Source organism: Phaenicophaeus curvirostris, chromosome 1, assembly GCF_032191515.1.
Source record: "Phaenicophaeus curvirostris isolate KB17595 chromosome 1, BPBGC_Pcur_1.0, whole genome shotgun sequence".
Lineage (NCBI taxonomy): Eukaryota > Metazoa > Chordata > Aves > Cuculiformes > Cuculidae > Phaenicophaeus > Phaenicophaeus curvirostris.
Window position 1 is genome coordinate 82,752,511 of NC_091392.1, and position 21,827 is coordinate 82,774,337.

The 21,827-nt window shown below is 41.0% G+C and overlaps 1 protein-coding gene across 6 annotated transcripts in view; it reads left to right on the forward strand.

Annotated features, from left to right (window-relative positions):
- LOC138724004 (ephrin type-B receptor 5) overlaps positions 1–21,827 on the forward strand; it is a 73,763-nt gene that overhangs the window by 39,715 nt on the left and 12,221 nt on the right. For 5 of the 6 annotated variants that reach the window (XM_069863653.1, XM_069863669.1, XM_069863677.1 and 2 more), the window contains exons 5-8: positions 8,511–8,666; positions 11,269–11,607; positions 20,211–20,335; positions 21,450–21,612. In XM_069863653.1, the coding sequence (XP_069719754.1) occupies positions 8,511–8,666; positions 11,269–11,607; positions 20,211–20,335; positions 21,450–21,612 (783 nt within the window). The remainder of the gene's footprint in view (positions 1–8,510; positions 8,667–11,268; positions 11,608–20,210; positions 20,336–21,449; positions 21,613–21,827) is intronic. The other variant, XM_069863661.1, reaches the window with a different exon arrangement.

A 21,827-nucleotide genomic window follows, 5' to 3' on the forward strand; every position in this document is an offset into this window, starting at 1 on the left:
TCAAGTTCCATGTCTGTTTTTCTACTCAGTCCCACAGCAGAATCTAGTCTAGATGAACTTCTTTCAATGTGAGGCTAAGAAAATGTTAAGATTTATGTTAAAGCACAAGCTTTGGTGTTCTGCATATACTGTTAAAAAAAATGCACGATAAGCTCTTCTCAAATTTTAATCACTTAAAAGATGCTTCCTATAAACCACAGAATATATTGCAGGGGCCTGTGGAAATCATCTGTTCCAACTCCGTGCTCAAAGCAGGATCAGATTGGATTAGGTCACTCAAGGTCTAGTCTAGTTTTCATTATTCCTAAAGGTAAATATTCCACAATGTCTCTGCATGACTCTTCCAGTATTTGACGACACCAATGATGAATTTTCTTTTTCCTGTATAGAAGAAGCTTGTAATAAGGTGTAAGGAGAGATTAATAAACTTGTGTCTATTGTGTTGTGTTCCACCACCTTGTGCCTACACTTTCTTTATATCCTTCCATTAAGTGGCTGTGCCAGCCGTAAGTTCTCCCCCACCCCAGCCTTCTCTTCTTTATAATAAGCAAACCCATTGCCTTAGCCTATTTAGAATAAGAGCTTTAACCTGGAGGTAAATTTGCAGTTGATAAGAATGACTGGTGGCTTGTGCTAAATTACCTTTTTTTTTTTTCTTTTTTCTTATGTATTGCTGCTTGCATCAGTTTCTCCAGCCTAATTCTGATGTGCACACACACATCTTGGTGTTTTTCAAGTAGTTCCCTGCTGTTCCTATATCCAGTACTTGCCCTTTCCTCATATTCCATCCTTCCCCTGCACAAATCTTTCCTCTTTTTTTGCCTTTTTTTTTTCTCTTTACACAGGCTGTTCCTGCTGTTCCTTGGCAGTCTTCCCAATGTGTAACTAGCTAATAATTGCTTCAGCTCCACCTCTTTGTCCTAGAAGTCCCTTACTCATCTCATCTCATTTCCTATCAACAGTTCAGTGGGAAACGGAGTCACTTGATTTATTTTATCTCAGTTGATTTGATGCTCTCCTTTTTCATTTAAAAATCTTAAAAAGCCACACTCTTCCCTCCCTTCCACCCTCTCTTCCCCACCTGAACAGTGGTAGAAGCTGTGAAACTCCAGGTCAACCTCAGGCCCTATGGCTCCACCCTGCCTTGCTTTTATCTGTGGCCAATCGCACCTTATTCAGAACAAGGTGTGATACAAAGTTAACAGTCCCCGTGGAACAGCCTGCCCCAGTGCAAACTGCTTCCTATCACCATAAACTCATCATAGGCTTATCTCTGGGGATTAAAATCACGAGGGTTTCATCTAAAAGTTAATTAGATTTTTCTTTTCTAGTGTGTCTCTGCATGCTAGTTTAGCCATCTTTCTTGCATTATAAGAAAGTACCGTCTAAATCATATTTCTACAATATAAACAATTATTAAATACTTTACATCATCCTGCCCTCCATAACTATCAAACACCATTCCTCTTACCAGTTGATTCAGTTCAGAGTTAGCCATTATCCAGATAAAGCCAGTGGCATGGCCTATACCAGTTATCTTCTCTTTTAAACTCCATGCTAATTCTGCTTTGCCTGGAGTCAGTCTCATTTGAGATCGTAGCTCTGCACATCCAGTTTTCCCATTCAGCTATGCCCATTCATTCTCCCAGTCTGACTTCAAAGCCAGGTTTTACACTTATGTTCATTTCCAATATTCTCACATCTAGCATTCATTCTTGCTGCCTCACAGTATACCTAGGAGCAAGACCCCCACATGAAAACCAGATCACTTGTCTCAGTCAAGAAAAAATTGATGTTATGCTCTTCTAAATGTCTTGCTATGTCCCAGTTCAGTTCCAGATCATATCTCAGCACAAAAAGCTGGAGTGACACTTGTATCACGTTCCCTAAAAACACTGCTGGGAGTACGTAAAGCTCTGTTGAAATTTCCGACTGCCCTCTTCTCTTACTATATTTTGGGTTACTCTTGGAATATTTCCTCTCTGCTGTTTTTGTCCAAGCGAGCCTTTCAATTCCGCTTTCTCTCCCTTAGCTTCTTTGGTTCTTGGTGTGTCCCCCTTTCTGTTTTCATTTTCTTAATCTTTCCTCCCCCTCACTCCACTTTCCACTGGTTTTGGTGTTTCTTACTGTTAATAGTCTGTCAGAAACTGCTCCTCTAGCCTCCCAGGTGGAACTTGTCTCTAGAGAGCTGTCAGGCAACTAAAGGCATTGCAGAGGTGTGTATTGTAGGGTGGAGCTGAGGAAAATGGGGTCAGTGTTTCTGAGATGAGCTGTGCCCAGCTGAACTGTTGTGGCATTCTGATGCTGCGCCAAGATATGAAAAATAAGACAAGCTGAGAGAAAAGAGCTTGCGTACTCTGATCTCTGCCTTTTTCTTTCATAGTAACCTTGATGTGATGGGAAGTGGCAGCTTGCTCTGCCCCCTGAGGTGCTAGCTCTGCAGCCCTCTGTCCTTGCATAGGATGTTGTGAATCAATGAGTTAAATCTCTGTTTTCTAGGAAAGTGCTGGTGCCTGGGGAATGAACAAGTCATACCATTAACAAGGCCTGTGGCTTAACTGATCTTGGTGTTTTGTGTGAACTTGTTCTGCAGGCACACAATGGAGGTGTTTCAGGAGAAGCTGCTCTTGTTCAGGCTTTCTCTGGGATGGTCCTGGAATGGTAATATTCACTAAAGCAGAACACACTAGTCCTAGTGTTAACAGGCTCACTTCAGCTTGTGTATTTGTTATGTCTCCAGTGAGCATAGTAGTTATCTGTAGTGATTGTAGCACCACAGCAAGTGGACATGGTGCCATGATTTGCATTGAGAAGGGAATGTAAGGTACATGAAAACTGAAAAATCTCTTGTGGTGTGAACAAAAGAGATCCTTCAGAAACAAATGAGAGATGGATTCTATCTGCATATGGAAGGACAGCCCTTGGCTCACTGTTACTGCTGGAATAAAAGGAAATGGCTTTTGCCACGGGATTTTTTTTCTCTTTCCTCCTGACTTGACCTTTGATATACTATTTATAGAGTGACGGCACTGAAGCAATGCCAGGAAAAGCTCCATGTTGTGGGAACGATTATTGTTGCTATCTGTGTACTGAAGTCCTGTGTGCAGTGAGTTAGCATGTTGTAGGCAATTTTGGAAAGGGATAAAGGTGCTTATCATAGAATCATAGAATTTCCAACCAGGTTGGAAAAGACCTCTTGGATCATTGAGTCCAACCATTCCTATCTGCCAGTGAACCATGTCTCTGAGCACCTTGTCAACCCATCTTTTAAATACCTCCAGGTAAGATGACTCAACCACCTCCCTGGGCAGCCTGTGCCAGTGCCCAATGACCCTTTCTGTGGCAAAGATTTTCCTGATATCCAGTCTGACACCCCCACCCCCACCCCGATGCAGCCTGAGGCCATTCCCTCTTGTCCTGTCCCCTGTGGCTTGGGAGAAGAGGCCAGCCCCTTCTTCTCTACAACCTCCTTTCAGGTAGTTGTAGGGAGCAATAAGGCCTCCCCTCAGCCTCCTCTTTTCAAGGCTAAACACCTTGTCATAGGAGGCGATCAGGTTGTTTTGGCAGGACCTGCCTTTCATGAACCTGTGTTGACTGGGCCTGATCACTCAGTTCTCTTGCATGTGCTGTATGATAGCACTCAAGATCTCCTGTTCTGTGACTTTCTCTGGCACTGAGGTCAGACTGACAGGCCTGTAGTTTCCTGGATCCTCCCTCCGACCCTTCTTATGAATGGGTATAATGTCAGCCAGCCTCTCGTAAAGTAGAACTTCCCCAGTCAACCAGAACTGCTGGTATGTGATGGAAAAGGGTTTGACAAGCAAGATCACCAGCTCCCTTAATACCCTCGGGTGGATCCCATCTGGCCCCATAGACTTGTGAATGTCTAATTGGCCAAGCAAGTCTCTAACCACCTTCTCTTGGATTGTAGGAGCTTTGTTCTGCTCCTCTAGCTCATGAGGATGTACACACAGGGAACAACTTTTCTTACTATTAAAGACTGAAGCAAAAGAGGCATTAAGTACCTCAGCGTTGTTCTCGTCCTTTGTCACAGTTGTTCCCTTTGCGTCCAATAAAGACCATAAGTGTAAGCAGCTCCCTGCCCATGGAGGCCATTCTTTAGCTACATGGAGGCCAGTTAGTGTCTACTGTACTCAGAAGGAGGAGAAGATGTGAATCATATTTAATTGCTGCAAATCAGCTTTGCTTGTGATATGGTGCATGATTTCATTTAGCTGTTTTTCTTTTGGAACTGAAATTACCAAGAGCAGAATGAGAGTTATGAAGCACAATCATTTCTCTCCATCTTTTCCTGAAATGCCAGTGTGAGATTATGTGTCTATGTAGTCATTGATTTTCTTCAATAAACAGTGCAAAAATAATCATTCTGGAGTGTTCTTGCCTCCTAAGTTGGTATGGAGTCCACTCCATGGTTCTCCAGCTGCCAGTTTTGCATGAGTTGAACTGAGCAGGTTCAGTTATAGACTTATTGCTTTTCATTACACTCTCTGTGTCCTTTAAACTCTTCTCTCAAGTTCCTTCGTCAGAGGCAACCTGCCAATCGTATTCTCATTTCCCTTCTGGACCTCTGAAATAAGATGTAATCTAGCGCCAAGAACTTTCCATTCATTGTTCCCTGCACACTCACAATCATATATGTGGGCAGTGGGGCAGCCAAGACCACGTGTATCTATCCAGACATTTTAACTTGTGTATACTTAAGGGCAATCACAGAATGGCTGAACTTGGAAGCGATTTCTGGAGGACAGCTTCTCAAATTCATGCTGATCAGACAGGGTCACCTTGAGCAGGTTGCCCAGGACTATGACCAGACCACTTCTGAATACCTCCATGGAGGGAGATTCTACAACCCGTCTGGATAATCTGTTCCACTACTTGGTCTCACTAATGGTAAAAAGTGTTTCCTTGTGTTCAGAGGGAACCTCCTGTCTTTCAGTTTGTGTCCATTGCCTCTGGGCGTGTCAATGAGCACCACTGAGGAGAGCCTCTCTCTGTCCTGTATACATCCTTGCTTCAAGTATTTATGCACACAGAGGCCCTGCAGGCTTTCTTTTCTCCAGGCTGTCCTGAAGTCCAGAACCCTGCTCACTCCTCTCAGGATCTTAAACTCCACCACCTCATGGTCACCACAGCCAAGGCTGCCTTCAGCCTTCACATCCCCTGTGATCCCTTCCTTTTTTGTGAGCATGGTTTCTAGAACAATGTAGAAATAATGTTTGTTTATTTTTAATGCAACCATATTTATTTCAAAATAAATTTTATTTACTAAATACCAGACAAATTCCTCTATGTTCACAGCTTTGTCTAGCTTTCTATGTATATTTCTATTTGCAACTGTATGAGACATTAAGTTACTTGAATTCTCTTAACACTACTCTTGTAGGGTAAATATTACTTTTTCACTGCAGGGTTAAAGTCTATATCCTCTACAGATTTCATTTTAGTATCGTATAGACTGCAGACATTATCATTATCTGCTAATTTTCACTACTGTGACTAGCAACAATGTCATTGTCCCACTTGATGTCAGGCTTTAGTACTGAATAAAGAAAAAGAACTGTTCTCCAGGGTCTACCTTGATAGGTAGAATGAATGTGCCATTAGTTCTAAGCTTTGGTAAAAGCTTGAGAAGAGATTTGATGCAAGAAGAAACAGGTGAAATAAAATGACTTGTAAGAATGCAAAGACATTGGCATTCAGTTCAGTTCAGTATTATCAAATCTGGAATAAATAAAGGAAGATTCCTTAAAATGGTAGATTTCCATTGAATGACTATGCAATGAGTTGGATGACGACTTCCCATTCATAATATTCAAAGTTTCAATACAGGAGCCTTTGCCAAGAAACATGAAAATGGTATTCTACATCTCTGGCTGTTAGCAGAGCCTTAAGCTGAATGAAAGGCACATAATTCTCAAAATGGACAAAATGTTACTTACTTTTTTGGCCATGGGAACTTAGGTTCACATCTTTCCACATGAGAAGACTTTTACTTTCTTTTGGGTGAAGGCCCGAAGCAAAGGCACTTGCTCTTTTCATACCATCATCCATTATATGCAAAATTGCAATATCTTCTTCCCCCTTCCTTTCCGTATGGCAATGTATCATGCACTGAATATTGTAGTTTTCTGAGTGCTGGGAAGAATCAATGTTGTCCTATCTAATAGCCATCATTCAGAGTTGTTGAAATACCCTTTGTGGTCTGACCTGTTCCAGGATTCTCCACTCTTATCACAGTAAACGTGGAAGTTACTCTGCAGCCAGGAAGTCTTCTGACAGAGATGATAGAGTAGTATAACAGGTCTAAAGCTGATGGGACTCCGCAGATATTATTGGCTGTTATGTCTGGACTCCAGCTGCAACCTTTTTCAGCTTTGTTACAGTTTGCATGCCTGCAGTCCCACTGTATATATCAAAAATTCTACAATAGCCTTTGAAAACCCAAAGCAGAGGGAATTGAACACATATGACAAGAAGGTTAGATAAACAAGATACTCTTTTTCTGAAGCTGTTTATTTGTTAAGAGGCATCAATGGCCTCTCATCACTTGTGTGGATTGGAAATATTTCCAAGTGTTGTTGTTGGAAGTGAAAGCCTGTAAGTACAGGAAATAACAACTGTATTGGCTAATTCTGGTCTTTATGAGCCTCTGGTGTGGTGTTCCGTTTCGTAACATACATTAGATAGCCTAAGTTTGTATTTATTGTGAAGTTAACTAACCAAATGTCACTCCACAAATGAACTTTCACCTGAGCTCATTAGTCCATAGAATCTAAAAGAGCTGTATCACTTTGTATAGATAATCAGCTTTATAAAACTTACAGAAAACTTACAGAAAACTTGTAAAAGTTTTATCCTAGTACTTCACTGTAAGATCAAAGCACCTCCTGTTAGGTAATTCAGCATAATATCTTTGCCAAACCTAGAATGTGCCATGCTTCCATATTCTTAATAAGTTACTACTTTTTCCTTTTCTTTCCCCATAGGATGGATTTCCTTCCTTATGTCAACTTTTCACATAGGCATGTTCCTACGCATTTGCAGAGTAAATTTGACTAAATTAAGAGACTTTTATTCATTGCTGGGAAGTTTCAAGATGTGCAGAAAAACAATAGTACTGCCAAGCTAAGTACCTGCTCACAATTTTGATGAAAAATCAGCCATGGTAGCTTAGATTGCTTTAAGCAATTAAACTCTTGAAGGCAGCATAAGAAATCCATTTTTGTGGCTGTATTGAGTGGGGAGAAGTTGGTGTGGATAATACCTGTAACTGTTATTCCTATTTCCAGTCAGATAACAGAATCACACATTGATAGATGTTGGAAGAGACCTCTGGAAATCATCTTGTCCAACCCTGTCTGCTAAAGCAGGTTCCTCTAGAGCAGGAACACATCCTAGTGGGTTTTGAATATCTCCAGAGGAGACTCCATAACCTCTCTAAGCAGCCTGTTCCAGTGCTCTGTCACCCTCACAGCAAACAAGTTTTTCCTTATGTTCAGGTGGAACTTCCTGTGCTCCAGTTTGTGCCTGTTGCCCTTTGCCTGGGCCCCACACTCTTGACACTTGCTGTTCAGATATTTATAAGCACTGATTATAAGCATTTGTAAGCATTTAATAGATCCCCACTCAGTCTTCCCTTCTGCAGGCTAAATAAAGTCAGGTCTCCCAGCTTCTCCTCCTAAGAGAGATGTTCCAGTCTTATGATCTTTGCAGCCCTCTCCTGAACTTACTCCTGTAGTTCCTTGTCTTTCTTGAGCTGGGGAGGCCAGAACTGGACACAGTACTCCAGATAGGGCTTCAGTAGGACAGAGTAGCGGGGGAAGATAATCTCCCTCAACCTGCTATCCACAGCCTTCTTGGTGCACCCCAGCATATCATTTGCCTTCTCAGCCCTGAGGGCACATTGCTGATTCATGGTTATCTTGTTGTCCACCAGGACTTCTAGGTCCTTCTCCACAGAGCTGTTTTCCAGCATGTCAAACCATAACTGGTACTGATGCATGGGTTTGTCCTCCTTAGGTACAGAACCCTGCACTTGTGTTTGTTGAACTTCATTAGATTCCTCTCTGCCCAAATCTCCAGCTCGTCCAGGTCTCATTGAATAGCAGCACAGTCTTCTGCTGTACCAGCCACTCCTTCAGTCCTCAGATGACTTTGCTCTTTGGCTTCTCTAATGCCAAAGCTCTTCGAGTGAATAATGGGAAGACAGTTACTTCAGATGGCCAAAACTGTCTCTGGACTGATTTCTCTTTCGCCTGCCAGTGAATCAGTTGAAGTACCTATTGCATAGAATAAAAAAAAAAAAACTGCTTTGAAATGGCAACTTTAACAATACATGCTCCATAAAGTAACAAAAAAAGTAGTAACTACTCTATGTAATAACATTTCCTTACAGCAGCAGAACAAGTTAAATGTAAATAACATCACATTGTTTATAGAATATGAATTAATGAGTTTCTTGCTTTTGCTTCTCATTTTCCTCCTCTTAGCCTGTCCCCATGGTTTCTTTAAAGTATCTGTGGGAGATGACCTCTGCCATCCTTGCCCTGCCCGCAGCCACACTCCATTGCCAGGTTCCAGTCAATGTGTTTGTGAGAACCGCTACTATCGATCTGCTTCGGACAATTCTGATGCTCCCTGCACTGGTAAGAATTTGAATGGGGAGTTTGAAAGCAAGAAGGCTGGTTAATGAGAGAGAATGTGCCTGAATGTTTCAGAGGAGTTGCAATTCACCTCTTCTCGTGACTTAAGAAATAACCCAAGGCTTCTCTTTGCTCCAGCAGTTGACTACAATGTATATCCACTCACTGAATGTAGATGAGAAAGCAGAAGTGTTCCCCTACGGCTTTTACAATGTTGATACATTGGTGAAACTATTCTGAGAATACTGTGGTGTTGCAATATTACATGGACAGAAATGAAAATATGTCAAAGTTTAGATGACTTATGCAATCTTAAATAAGTCCATTCCAAGTATGCTAAGATGCAACTTTTGATGAGAGAGTGGTATACTAATTTCTCATGAAATGCAAAATTATTTCATATACGGGGTAAACATTGTTCGTTGAAGGAGTTAACCAATATTTTCCTCCCTTTATCATTGAAAGTGTAAAGACCATACTTACTACATGGAATTAAAATTCTGGAAGTTTTATATACAGGAAAATAATTATTTTTTCATTGGCTTCTTTGGGGTTCTTATCAGTTATGACTTTTCACAATTGTTGATTATGAGTGTTTATAGATAAAGAAAGAAGAATTAGATGCAGAAAATGAATTTTTTTCCTGAGCAGTTTTCTGTCGTTTGTGTTGACTGTGATAAGAATCCTCAGGGAAAACAAGTATGTGATCGTGCAATTAAATACTATACCACAATGCAAATGCTGAATGAGCCAGTTAAAATCACAAAAGAAAATTGAATTCTAACATTTCCTGATGTACTAATGCTTCCTCTTATCAGTAATATATTTCTAAACAGTCTTCTATATGCAATTTTCCAGCATGATTTATTTTTTTTAACAACAGTAGAAATGTGAGTGGTCAAGGAAAGGTTTAGAATTTCCCTAAAAACTGTCCGTTCTTTTAAGGAAAAGTAAAAGTGACACCCTTGAAACAAAGATCCTTCATGTTAATTTTGGGTCTCTACAATATGATAGTACACTTATTCCTTTGTGTATATAAATGTATATACACACTTCCTTCCACTGGACTGGAGGCTGGCTGATGTTATACCCGTTTATAAGAAGGGTCGGAGGGAGGATCCAGGAAACTACGGGCCTGTCAGTCTGACCTCAGTGCAGGGGAAAGTCATGGAACAGATGGTCTGGAGTGCTATCATACAGCACATGCAAAAGAACTGAGTGATCAGGCCCAGTCAACACAGGTTCATGAAAGGCAGGTCCTGCCAAAATAACCTGAACACCTTCTATGACAAAGTGACCTGCTTACTGGATGAGGGAAAGGCTGTGGATGTAGACTTCTTGGACTTCAGTAAAGCCTTTGACATAGTTTCTCACAGCATTCTGCTTAGGAAACTATCAGCCTCTGGCCTGGACAGGTGCACACTCCCTAGGTGAAAAACTGGTTGGATGGCTGGGCCCAAAGACTTGTGGTAAATAGAGTTAACTCCAGCTGGAGGCCGGTCACAAGTGGTGTCCCCCAGGGCTCAGTGCTGGGTCCAGCCCTGTTCAATGTCTTTATCAATGACCTGGATGAAGGCATTGAGTGCACCTTTAGCATGTTTGCAGACAACACTAAGCTGGGAGGTAGTGTGGATCTGCTGGAGGGTAGGGAGGCTCTGCAAAGGGATCTGAACAGGCTGGACCACTGGGCTGAGACCAATGGCATAAAGTGCAACAAGGCCAAATGCCAGGTCCAGTGCTACAGACTAGGGGAGGGGTGGCTAGAAAGCTGCCTGGAGAAGATAGACCTGGGTGTGTTGGTTGACAGCCAACTGAACATGGGCCAGCAGTGTGCCCAGGTGGCCAAGAAGGCCAATGGCATCTTGGTTGTATCAGAAATGGCATGACCAGCAGGTCCAGGGAAGTTATTCTTCCTCTGTACTCGGCACTGGTGAGACTGCAGCTCGAATCCTGTGTTCAGTTCTAGGTCCCTCACCACAAGAAGGATGTTGAGGCTCTGGAACGTGTCCAGAGAAGAGCAACAAAGCTGGTGAGAGGACTGGAGAACAAGTTGTTGGGGTTGTTTGGCCTTGAGAAGAGGAGGCTGAGGGGAGACCTCATTGCTCTCTACAACTACCTGAAAGGAGGTTGTGGAGAGGAGGGTGCTGGCCTCTTCTCTCAGGCGACAGGGGACAGGACAAAAGGGAATGGTCTCAAGCTGCGCCACGGGAGGTTCAGGCTGAACGTCAGAAAAAAAATTTTCGCAGAAAGGTTCATTGGGCACTGGAACAGGTTGCCCAGGGGGGTGATTGAGTCGCCATGCCTGTAGGTATTTAAAGGACAGGTGGATGAGGTGCTCAGGGACGTGGTTTAGCGATTGATAGGAATGGTTGGACTTGGTGATTCTGGAGGTCTTTTCCAAGCTAGTGATTCTGTGATTCTGCGATTCTGTATGTTTGATGTAGCAAAGAATATGTTTTTCCTTAGCCTTTCTAAGAGTAAAAACTACAAAGGAGTAAGGATGAGAAGAAAAAGCAACTTGTTTTTCTTTTCTCCTGCTTTGCCTACTTCCTTCCCCTACTTCTCATTCTGTCATGGGGTTTTGACCTTTCATTCTCTCTTCTAGGCATTCCCTCTGCTCCTCGCGACCTTAGCTACGAAATTGTTGGCTCCAACGTGCTTCTGACCTGGCGCCTCCCCAAGGACCTGGGTGGCCGCAAGGATGTTTTCTTCAATGTCATCTGCAAAGTATGCCCAGCAGGGTCCTCAGGACGATGTGTGCGCTGTGGCGACAGTGTACAATTTGAACCACGCCAAGTAGGCCTGACAGAAAGTCGCGTGCAAGTCTCCAACCTCTTGGCTCGTGTGCAGTACACCTTTGAGATCCAGGCTGTCAACTTGGTGACTGAATTCAGTTCAGAAGCACCCCACTACGCCACCATCAATGTTAGCACCAGCCAGTCAGGTGAGGAGGCCCCTGCATCTGAGTCCCAAAATTTCCACTGTCTCTCATTTGATTTTCTTTTGTCTTTTGGATCCTCGAGTTATCTCTTCTAACTTGTATGTTTTGCCATTTTTTTTTTTTTTAATCTTGCCCTGCTATTTCCATGATTTCACTTCTGCGCTTCTCATTCCTGCTTTCTGAGACCATGCTTTCCGAGATCATGCTTTCCATTCTTCCCTCTTGGCAGAAAAACTGAAGTTAGCAGCTGATATGGTTGTATATGGAGAGGAGTTGTTGGAGCAGTAGCTGCCCTGGAAAGGATGGCAATGGGAGATGTAGTTCCATGGGTCAGACAGAACACATTGCTTTATTGTGCAAGACAGGGGACATGATCAGGGTTTGATGATGATTTTGTGAGCATTAGCTCGGCACAGCAGCCCTTAGAAAGCATTTCTTTATTTCTTCTTCACCTTCTCTATCTCCTTTTCCATTTCATCTTTTTATACTTCTGTCAGTCTTTCTACCATTTTTCAGCCTCTCACTATTCTTTTTTGTCATTCTATGCTTTGAGATACTCTTTTTTCCCATCTTTTCTTATTCCTATGCATCACCTTCCATTCTCATTTCAATTCATACATTAGTGCAGTCTAACAAGTGGTATTGAGTGTTTCATCAAATCTGTCTGCCTTTGCCTTACAAAGTAAGGAAGAGAGAAATAAAGATAGGCACTGTGTAAAGATACAGGTATAGATACATATAGGTGCTATATGACAAGAAAGAATGTATACAATGGCATTTATTCATCACCATACATGACTCTGGGTTGGCACATGTTAATACTGTGCAGCTGTGTGGTCATAAAAGGATATGAAATTTGTAGTTTCTACTGTTCCTGGAGAGGTGTTAAATGGAATCTTGAAAAAGGATCCAGAAGCAGAATAACTATTCCTGTCTTAGTGAAATTGCTCTGGGTTCTTCTGAGTGTCATGTATTCTACCTTGTTCTTGCCTTTTCAGCCTTGATATTCTGATAAATGGTCTCAGGATATTATTTTCGGGTCAATAGGAAACAAAGGGGGAAGGCTTGCCTTTACACGGTAGAAATATTAAAATGTGTTGTACAGTTGTATCAAAGTCATGTGATCTTTATCACTAGAAACCAAACCATAAGGATGACTTAACTAAAATACTAATGGCTTGTGTGGGCAGTCAAAGGAAGGGGAGAGATTGAAGAGTTGAAGAGAAGGTCAGACTGGTGGATAGCATACAGAAGGCCTATATATATTAAGGGAAATAGGGAAGAGCATCAAGCAAATTCTGATTTTCTGTAAATATCATATACAAGGACTGTAGCTCGAGACAGCCACATGCATACAGGCATATAATTTTGTTAAATGTCAGCAATAAGAGACTGGGCTTATGTTGTTCTTTACAAGCATGTGTAAGCTGATACAGAGAGGAGTTTTACATAGCTTGTTTAAGAGGCTGTAATGCAGAGTAATATGAGGAGGAGGAGCAAGAGGAGGAACAATTTGGACTGAGTGACAGAAAATGTCTGCAAACATTTAGGGAGCTGTAAATGTTTGACTCAAACAAGTACCTAATGAGGTTCCACAGTACAGTTGTGGGAAGTCCTGCAAAACCAGGCTTCATAAAGCTTGTAAAATGCTGCAAAATCAGATGTGGCATCATGATCTTGATCAAATCACATATTTTCATTTTTGCTTCTATGTTATAGAAAGGAATGGAATATATATACACCCCAAGTCATTTCATACACTTAAAAAATGCTAGAGTTTTGAGAATATCTGTTTCTTTCCTTTGAAACATTACCTGACAGGCATTGAGTGGCACAGCATGTAAAGGGTACCTGGTTCCCTTAAGAGTCTGGCTTCAAGTATTTGTTTGCAATAAAATATATGGATGGGTAATTTTTATGGTAATTCCAGGCAGTTCCTACAGCTTTTGCTGGAGACAGGTGGATGTGCTATTAACGTTCCAAAGAGTTCGCTTTCTTCATGCTGCTATTCTCAGCCTTATTTGTCTGTATCTGAGGTTAATTTAATTGAGTAGCTGCTTCATTCTCCTGCCTGAAATCATCAGACCTACCCTTTTTTTTTTTGCTTCTATTTCACTCTTCTGACCACTCCTTATTCCTCCAGGTATCTCTTGGTGTCTCTGGGTGTGTTTGGTCTCTCTCTCTAAGGTGCCTCTCTTGTTTACTGAAGCAGTTTCAGGGGAGGCCAGCTTTCTTAAACGGTGTGTGCTGAATGGCTTCTTTTTGTATTTGTGTTTTTTTTCCCTTGATCTTCCTCAAGATTGTTAAGAGTGAGCTTGAGATGAGCTGCCCTCAATTCATAATGACAGCTCATGCTAACAAGGCCGTGCTTCATTCATCACGTGGCCTGTCTCATCCACACCCCACCCCCTTCAGCAGATTTTCCTTTCAGCACAGCTTGTTGATGTGTCATTATAACAATTATTATTGTTACTGGTATTATCATATAAGCAGAAATGGACATTTTGGGATCTTATGTTCTGAAAAAGACGAGAAGGGGACAGGATAGCATGAAGGGTATAAAAAAAGCAGGATGGAGAAAACAAGCTTTCAGAACAAATAGCCATAGCAAAAAAATTGTTTCCATTGAATTAAAGGTGATAAAAGAAAGACCCTCCAGCCCTGGCATTTTCTGATTATTCCACTTATTCATACATAAGTCAGAGTTCTCTTGATTCTTCCAGTTGCTGATCCAAAACATTCTCCTCCCTACCATCTGCCCCTTTGTTAGAGGTATCTTTCTGTGCTTGAACAGTTCTACTTTTCTTTTTCCTTTTCATCTGCTACCTATTCACTCTTCATCTTTGTCTCAAAAGCACTGGTCATGTAAGAGTTTGCTTACCCCTAAGAATCTGCTAGCCCTGCTTCAAAGTGTGACAGGATCCTTTCGTTGTGCAATCACATTTTTCTGTGGTAGCCTGATAATTATGTGCCTACTGTTCAGTAACTATGTGTTTGAAGACAGAATAAGAAGAGCTGGCACTGAAAAGCTTCCTTTAATGTAGTAGGACATAACCTTCTATAGCAAAAAGCGTCTGAAACCTGTTTAGTAATAATAAAGCCTGTGTGGATAGTAATAGTAGGACATCCAAATTACCAGTGAGAAAAACTGTTTAGAAATGAGACAAGAGAGAAGGGAACTGCGTTCAGCTTAGGTTTGAAGTGCCAAGAGTGAGTAACTGAGAAAATGTCAAGATATATAGAAAGATGTATCCGTTCCAAGCAGCATGAACTGCATGAGGGAAGGCTATTATGTAACTGTAGTAGAGTGTGCTGCTTCACAGAGGAACTGACACAAAGAAGGCAAAGAACTTAAAATCCAAACATATTATTAAAAAGAATTGATCTAACATTTTAATGATTATTTTAACATCTTCAAGTGTACTTTTAAGGCTAAACAAATATCTCATGTTTCAGGAAAGAAGTCAGGTTTTAATTTAAAGGATTATGAAATAACTTGCTCTGTGCACAGCCGTAACTACCTGTCCATTTTTTTTCCTACACCTTCCACTGAAGCATGCAGTAATGTCTGCTGCCAGAGACATGTTACTGAACTTACTCATTCAGGCAGTTATTACATTCCTAGAAAGAAGAGGAAGAGCTAAAGACAGCAGAGACTTAAGTGTTGGAGCAAATCTATGCCGACTTCTAAAAGCAAGTAGATTTGGTTTTCCTTTGATTTATTTTTTTAAAAACTGAATCCAGACACGATGAGGGCTAATGAACATATGTGAAGATAAAGGTTATGTGACCAGATTTCCTTGTATCTGTGAAAAGATAAGTAGCAACCTTGTGCATCAGTTGAATACAGAGCAATGGGACGTGGCAATACCAAAAGCTGTAGAACTGCAGAAATGAAAGGTAGACAGTCCAAAGGCTTGCGTAAGAGGCTGAATGGGAACAAGGACAGTTATGAGTAGTGGCAGGAAATTTAAGAGGACCTGACATAATATTTTCTGGTGAAATGATGTGAGAAGTGGAAAAGAATTAAATGCCAAATATGATTATGAGATTATGAAGGGAAATGAATAAGTTGCTTGAAGGTGTTTGCTTGACAAAAGAATCCAGTAGACTTAGTTGGCATGAGCCTATAGGCTTCCTGGGCGCCCACAGGAAAGCTGAGGATGGACTTTTTAGCAAGGCTTGTTGTGACAGGCATAGGAGTAATGTTTTTAAACTAAGGGAGGACAGATTTAGTCTGGATATAAGGAAGAAATTTTCGCAATGAGGGTGGTGAAATACTAGAACAGCTTGCCCAGGGAGGCGGTGAAGTCCCCATCCCTGGAAACATTCAAGGTCAGGTTGGATGGGGCTCTGAGCAACCTGATCAAATTAAAGAGGTCCTTGCTTCTGTGGCAGTTTGGACTAGATGACCTGTAAAGGTCCCTTCCAACCGAAAGCATTCTATGATTCTAAGATTCTATGATTTAAGAGCAGGGACACAGGCAAGGCATTTTCTTGATCAAAATAGGAAAAGAGTGAAAAGAGTAAAAAGAGAGCTGTCAAAAGCTATATACCACTGTGTTTTCCCAAGCTAAAACTAGCAAATAAGGCAAGTCAAGGATGAGCTTTGTGTTTGTTGTCCTCTGAATGAACCCTAAGAACTTAACTGTATTGTTTTCTGCTTGCATAGGAACAACAAAATTTATCTTAAGGATTCATTTTTCCGTTGTCAGCTTTGTCTCTTCAGCGTATTTGTCCAGCTGTGGCAATCTCTTCTTCCCCATTCTTTTCCATATTACAATGTATCACACACTGAATATTGTCATCTTCTGAGTGCTGGGAAGAATCAGAGTTCTCCTATCTACCAGTTATCATTCAGAGTTATTCAAGTCCCTTTCATGGTCTGACCTGTTCCAGGACTCTTCAGTCTTATAGTAAATGTGGAGTTTATTCTGCAGCCAGGAAGGCTGTAGGGATCTCCATCTATTGTTATACTAGTCAGCATTTCCTTCAAAATCATTCCCTACCTAATCTGTTGATGCAGGTAGATTTTTAGGCTTGCGGGTACATGTTCCTGGTTTGAGCTATTTTACAGTCAAGGACATCAGCTTTTATTAGCAAAGAGCAGAAAGTTGTCAAACATTAGTAATTCAGAGAATGTAGTATTTTCAAGATACTCAAAATGTCTTAAATTCATCCCTGTGTGCCACTGGGAAAAAATTTGTCCTGACATGTAGGATAGTCACAACTCACATCTCACAAAAAATAGAATCTGGGAGCTGTATTTAACTGGTCTTTGGACTGCTTTAAAGCTTTAGTTATGTTGTATATTTGCAAGAAGTTTCTATGTATTTGCCATTTTATAAATAGTATACAAAAAGCTGTCTTTTTTCAGTCTTGTATAGAGGTCTGATCTCACAACGTGTTGCTTGCACTCAGTGGATAAATAGACTAGACTAGACTAGACTAGTTCAATTGAAAGGAACTTCCAATAATCTAGTACAGCTGCCTAGGTTGGATTGAACCAGGCCCTGTAATTTCAGCTGTCATTAGACATAGAGCTAACATGTCACCATTTATAAATCCACTGTGAAAAGGGAAAAATGAATATAAGTGACAAATCAACGTAGAACTGGAGCACACAATGTTCTGTTATAAACATTTTTAATAGTCAGCACATGTATAAAGGAAAATACTCACCTTGCACTTCAGTGGCAGCAGAGGTGGGGTAGTTCGGGTGTTGTCTTAAGACGTAAAACCTTGAACTTCATATTTCCTAGTTTTTTAACACTGGAAGTGTAACTTTATCATACACTCCCCGCAGGAAATATATACTCAGGCTACCCACAAATACATTCACATTTCACTTCATCTTAATATTTGTATTCATGTGACCTTACATGAAATTTTTCAAACTAGAAATCTAAAGAACTCTTCAACTTGAAGTGGTGGGGGAACTCACTGGCCACTGTTTCTTAAGTTTTGTCCTGAAAAGAGAAGCAAGCGTATACATTCAACATCTGAACTTTGTTTCATAGAAGTAGATTAAAGACAAACTGTCTTACGTTGACAACCGCCCCCGCCCCACAGTTACTCTGACTGATGGGCATACTTGGATAATAGGGACATTCTAGAAAGCTGCAGCACTTATAGTCAAGAGCTGGACAGAGTGTAATTCTGGGTAAAGCCACTCCAGTGATATTTTTCTTATGTTTCCCAATATTTCTAATTCTACTAGTTGTAACCTCTGCATACTGCCCTTCTGAGTAGCATACCATTTCTCATCATTGTTCCAGTGCAGATTTTGCTGTGCCTAAAAGCGCTATGCTCCAGGTCTTTGTACTGTTGACAAAAGATAACCTGTTGATGGGCAGCTGAAAATTGCTAGTACATACTAATCTCAGAATGCACAAGTTTTAAATAAAATGCAGGTCAACTGTTGCTAGTTGACCTTGAGTATTGCTTCCAGGTGGGCGAAAAATTGTGTATTGGGAAGAAATGAGAAGGGTGGGAAGGATAACTGTTGGGGATGGCAAAGAAAGGAAAGGAATGAATAGAGGTAGGAGGGCAGTAATGGAGGGGAGATTTAACTCTGAGCATTCTGCAAAATCTTATCCAAAATTAGAAGGAATTGGGCTCTTCCCTGGCAGTGCAGCTATGTATTTAGGTTTGCATCTCTTCCTGTGTGTGCTTTATATCCCATCAGAAAGACGTAAAGCAGAATCTGTTTTGATCAAAGGTCAACTCACCAGTAATCCCATTGTCCTCACATTATCATTTGAATACAATGTTCTTCGTTTGTTCCTTAAATACTAAATATTGAAAGACAAACAATTGTAAGAAATGAAAGGAGTAAGGGTAAGAGGAAGCATTTTGGTATTTATATGCTTACATTTTTGTTTCATTTACTTTTTTGTTTCATTTACATTTTTTTACTGATTCGCACTTGCCTGAGCTGTTTGGAGCCCATTTGAATCGTGTATTTTATCTTTTTCAAAATTATGAGGGAAAAAATGCAATTCTGCAGTTTTTGATCATTTGCTAAATGTCTCTGCTTCATTCCTCTCATTAACAAAGTTTATGTCTATTTTTAAAAAGAGTGGAGTTAGCTGGCTGGCAACTTTTCATTGACGTATTTTTTCTGGAAAATTTAAATGCTACTGAAAATGTTACTTCCATTAGGAAAACAAGGATTCTGTAGCTGCCTGCCTGGGGGTTTCTTGGCAACGTGATATTTGGCTTGTAGAGAGAAGGCAAAACTTGATAAGAGTTTTCTGGACAAGAAAGCTGGCATGCAGAAGAAAATCTTCCAATTATCCTGAAATTTTTGCTTGGAAATATCTTTCTAAGGAGGAACTCATATTCTTTTAGCTTTTGCATGAATATGTGTGTGTACACATATAAATTCATTGATGTTTTTTTGAGAAGTGGGTTTTCATTCTCCAGAAAGCTTCACATGCAAGTGGCTTTTTACAACCATTCATCTCCCTTCCTGCTCTGAGGACACTTTTCAGAAGAACTAACTTACTCAGGAAAGCTGTTAAACAAGTGTTCTGTACTTCTGTTGTCTTCAGAACATGTGAATGGTGCCTCCAGGAAGACAAAAAAAAAATAAATGCAAAATTATCTCAAATAGTAGCTTGGATTATTTCTCATTGTAATCTTTAACGTAATTTTAATTGCATGCATAATATTATCTTCAAGATAATATTTTGTTTCCTTCCTACTGATTTAGTGACCTTCAGGTTAGTGAGAAGACATGGCAGTTTCACAAGTCTCAAAAACTGAACTTCAGACTTTCGGAATAGCCAATCAAAAGATTTCTAGGCAGTAGTGCTGGTCAGAAGCCCATTCATGAACTTCTGTGGTTCAATGGCCCACAGAGGGACTGAGACTCTCCCAGTACAGTGGTAGTTTTGACATGTGGACAACAGTCCTGACAGGGACTTAGCCTGGGATCCAAGAGCTGGTCTGAACATAAGGCTGCACATCAGGCTATGAAAATGAGAGTCTTTCATTCTCTGTGATATGCAGGTGAACTGGGACCACTGAACTGACTTCAAAGTCTGTTCCTTAACACAGCAGTGCTTTCTCTGTCTTCTGGTTTGCAACATCAATGTGGTAGTGAGAGGCCTCCATTACTTTGATAGCCCATACTTGATTTTTTTTCCCTAGGCAAAGAATTATAATCTGGGGGGGAAAGTTGAAGAGAGGTGGGATACTCTGCTTTTGCTGTGACCACTATCACATCATTTGTCCAAGCGTGATCCTAGATCAAGGCAGTGGCACTGAACACCTTGTCATGTTGCATGTAAAAATTGCAAATTTGAAGATCAAAATAATTTTCTGGTTCCAGTATAGATTTCATAACTCTTGTGAGTGACCAGTTGGATGTAGATTTCTGTGTTTTCTTTCTGTCCAAGTCATCGGTTACTATATCTCCCAGTAGAGTAAAATTGTGCCTGGATTTCTTCTTGTTATTTTATCAAGTACTGCATCATGCAAATTAAGGGAAGTTAAAGGAAGAGCTGATGTAACTTATTAACTCATCATAACCAATATTCAATTATAGTTCATTGTAAAGCCATCCCTTTGCAATCTCTCCTTCCTCCCTTTTATTCCAGTCCCCTCTGCTGTCCCTATGATGCATCAGGTGAGTCGTACTACCACTAGCATTACACTGTCATGGCCCCAGCCAGACCAGCCCAATGGGATCATCTTGGATTACCAGCTACGCTACTTTGACAAGGTGAGCAGAAAGTGATGCAGTGCTGATTATTATATAGCAATTACACAAAAGAGAACAGTGTAATGTTCTGTCTGCGAGATGTACCCCTGTATCAGGATGGATAAGGGAGAAAAATTTCAGTCATGAGGGAAGAAGAAGCTGTAGCAAAACCAGAAGTTCATAAAATGTACTTCATCTAACGTGAGTCTATCTGCGTTTCCCAACTTGGAAACAAGGGACAAGACAGATGGAAAAAAGAGAAGGCACTTCTAGTTAAAAAGCTGAAGCTAAAAACCTAATATGTTCAGCAACAGCTGATGCAAATGAAAAGAGCTGAAGTTTTTGAAGGCATAGATGAGAATTGGACTTACTGCAGCGTTCTATCATGTGTTTGTGGAAGGAAGTCCTTTGTCCCTCTTTATGCCTGGACAGACATCTCTAAGAAATTTTGGGAGGAGGAATGCACTCTCTCACTCGCTAAGTGATACCAGTGATATTAGTTACCTCTTTATGTGCTGCAGTTATGGGGTGGCAAATACATCTTTCACAACTCTTAATCCAACTAGTTCGAGGGGAGGAGGTACATGGGGCTGTTCAGACAAGTACCCATTCCATATTATTATCTTTCACATAAATAGTTTTGCAGGATTGTGCAGAGCTAGTGTTTTTTTAGCAGTAAAGGGGCCTGCTATTTGTAATATGTCTGGCAGCTTCAATGTTAAAGCATTACAGGTGTCCTTGCTATGGATACTCCTAGGACCATGCATGAATTTGGAGCCTGTAGAAAGCAAACTTTCAGGACAAGCTGGGGCTTTTTTTTTTTTTTTTTCCTAATGAATACACTTAGCAAGTAACAAAAGGACGAGGTAGTTTTGTCCTCACTTCAGTTCAGGTCAGGACTGAGGGTCTTTGGCAGAGCTTTGTGGGAAGCTCAGGCCTAAGGGAGTGAGAAGTGGCAGTGAGGAGCGATGAGCAGTCTACAAGAAAGTCAGGTCTGGAATAGCAGTTGTGGTTGAGAGGCTTTGTAACAGATTCAAAGAATATTGGGCTGACATGAAACTAGCTTTTCTTAATGAGGAGAGCCAGCGATGTGGGCAGAAGTCTCACATTCTGTTTCGGTCACTGACATTCACAGGCAGAAGACGAAGATAATTCATTCACCTTGACTAGTGAAACCAACATGGCCACCATATCAAATCTGAGCCCAGGCAAGATCTATGCCTTCCAAGTACGAGCCAGAACAGCAGTGGGCTATGGGCCATACAGTGGAAAGATGTATTTCCAGACTTTAATGCGAGGTAAGTGCTATCATTTTTATACTGAGATCTGCACGTGACTCTATTGCACCTGTGCATTTCCCTGACTGTATTAGCCTGCTTTCAGACACTCCTACTTGACCTGTATTTCTGTACAGCATAATTTGCATATGCAGATTTGTTTACTCAAAGAAGCCTCATGCTGTCAGAGCATATTGTTTACGCTCCGTTAACCTTTGCTACCACGATATTCCCCA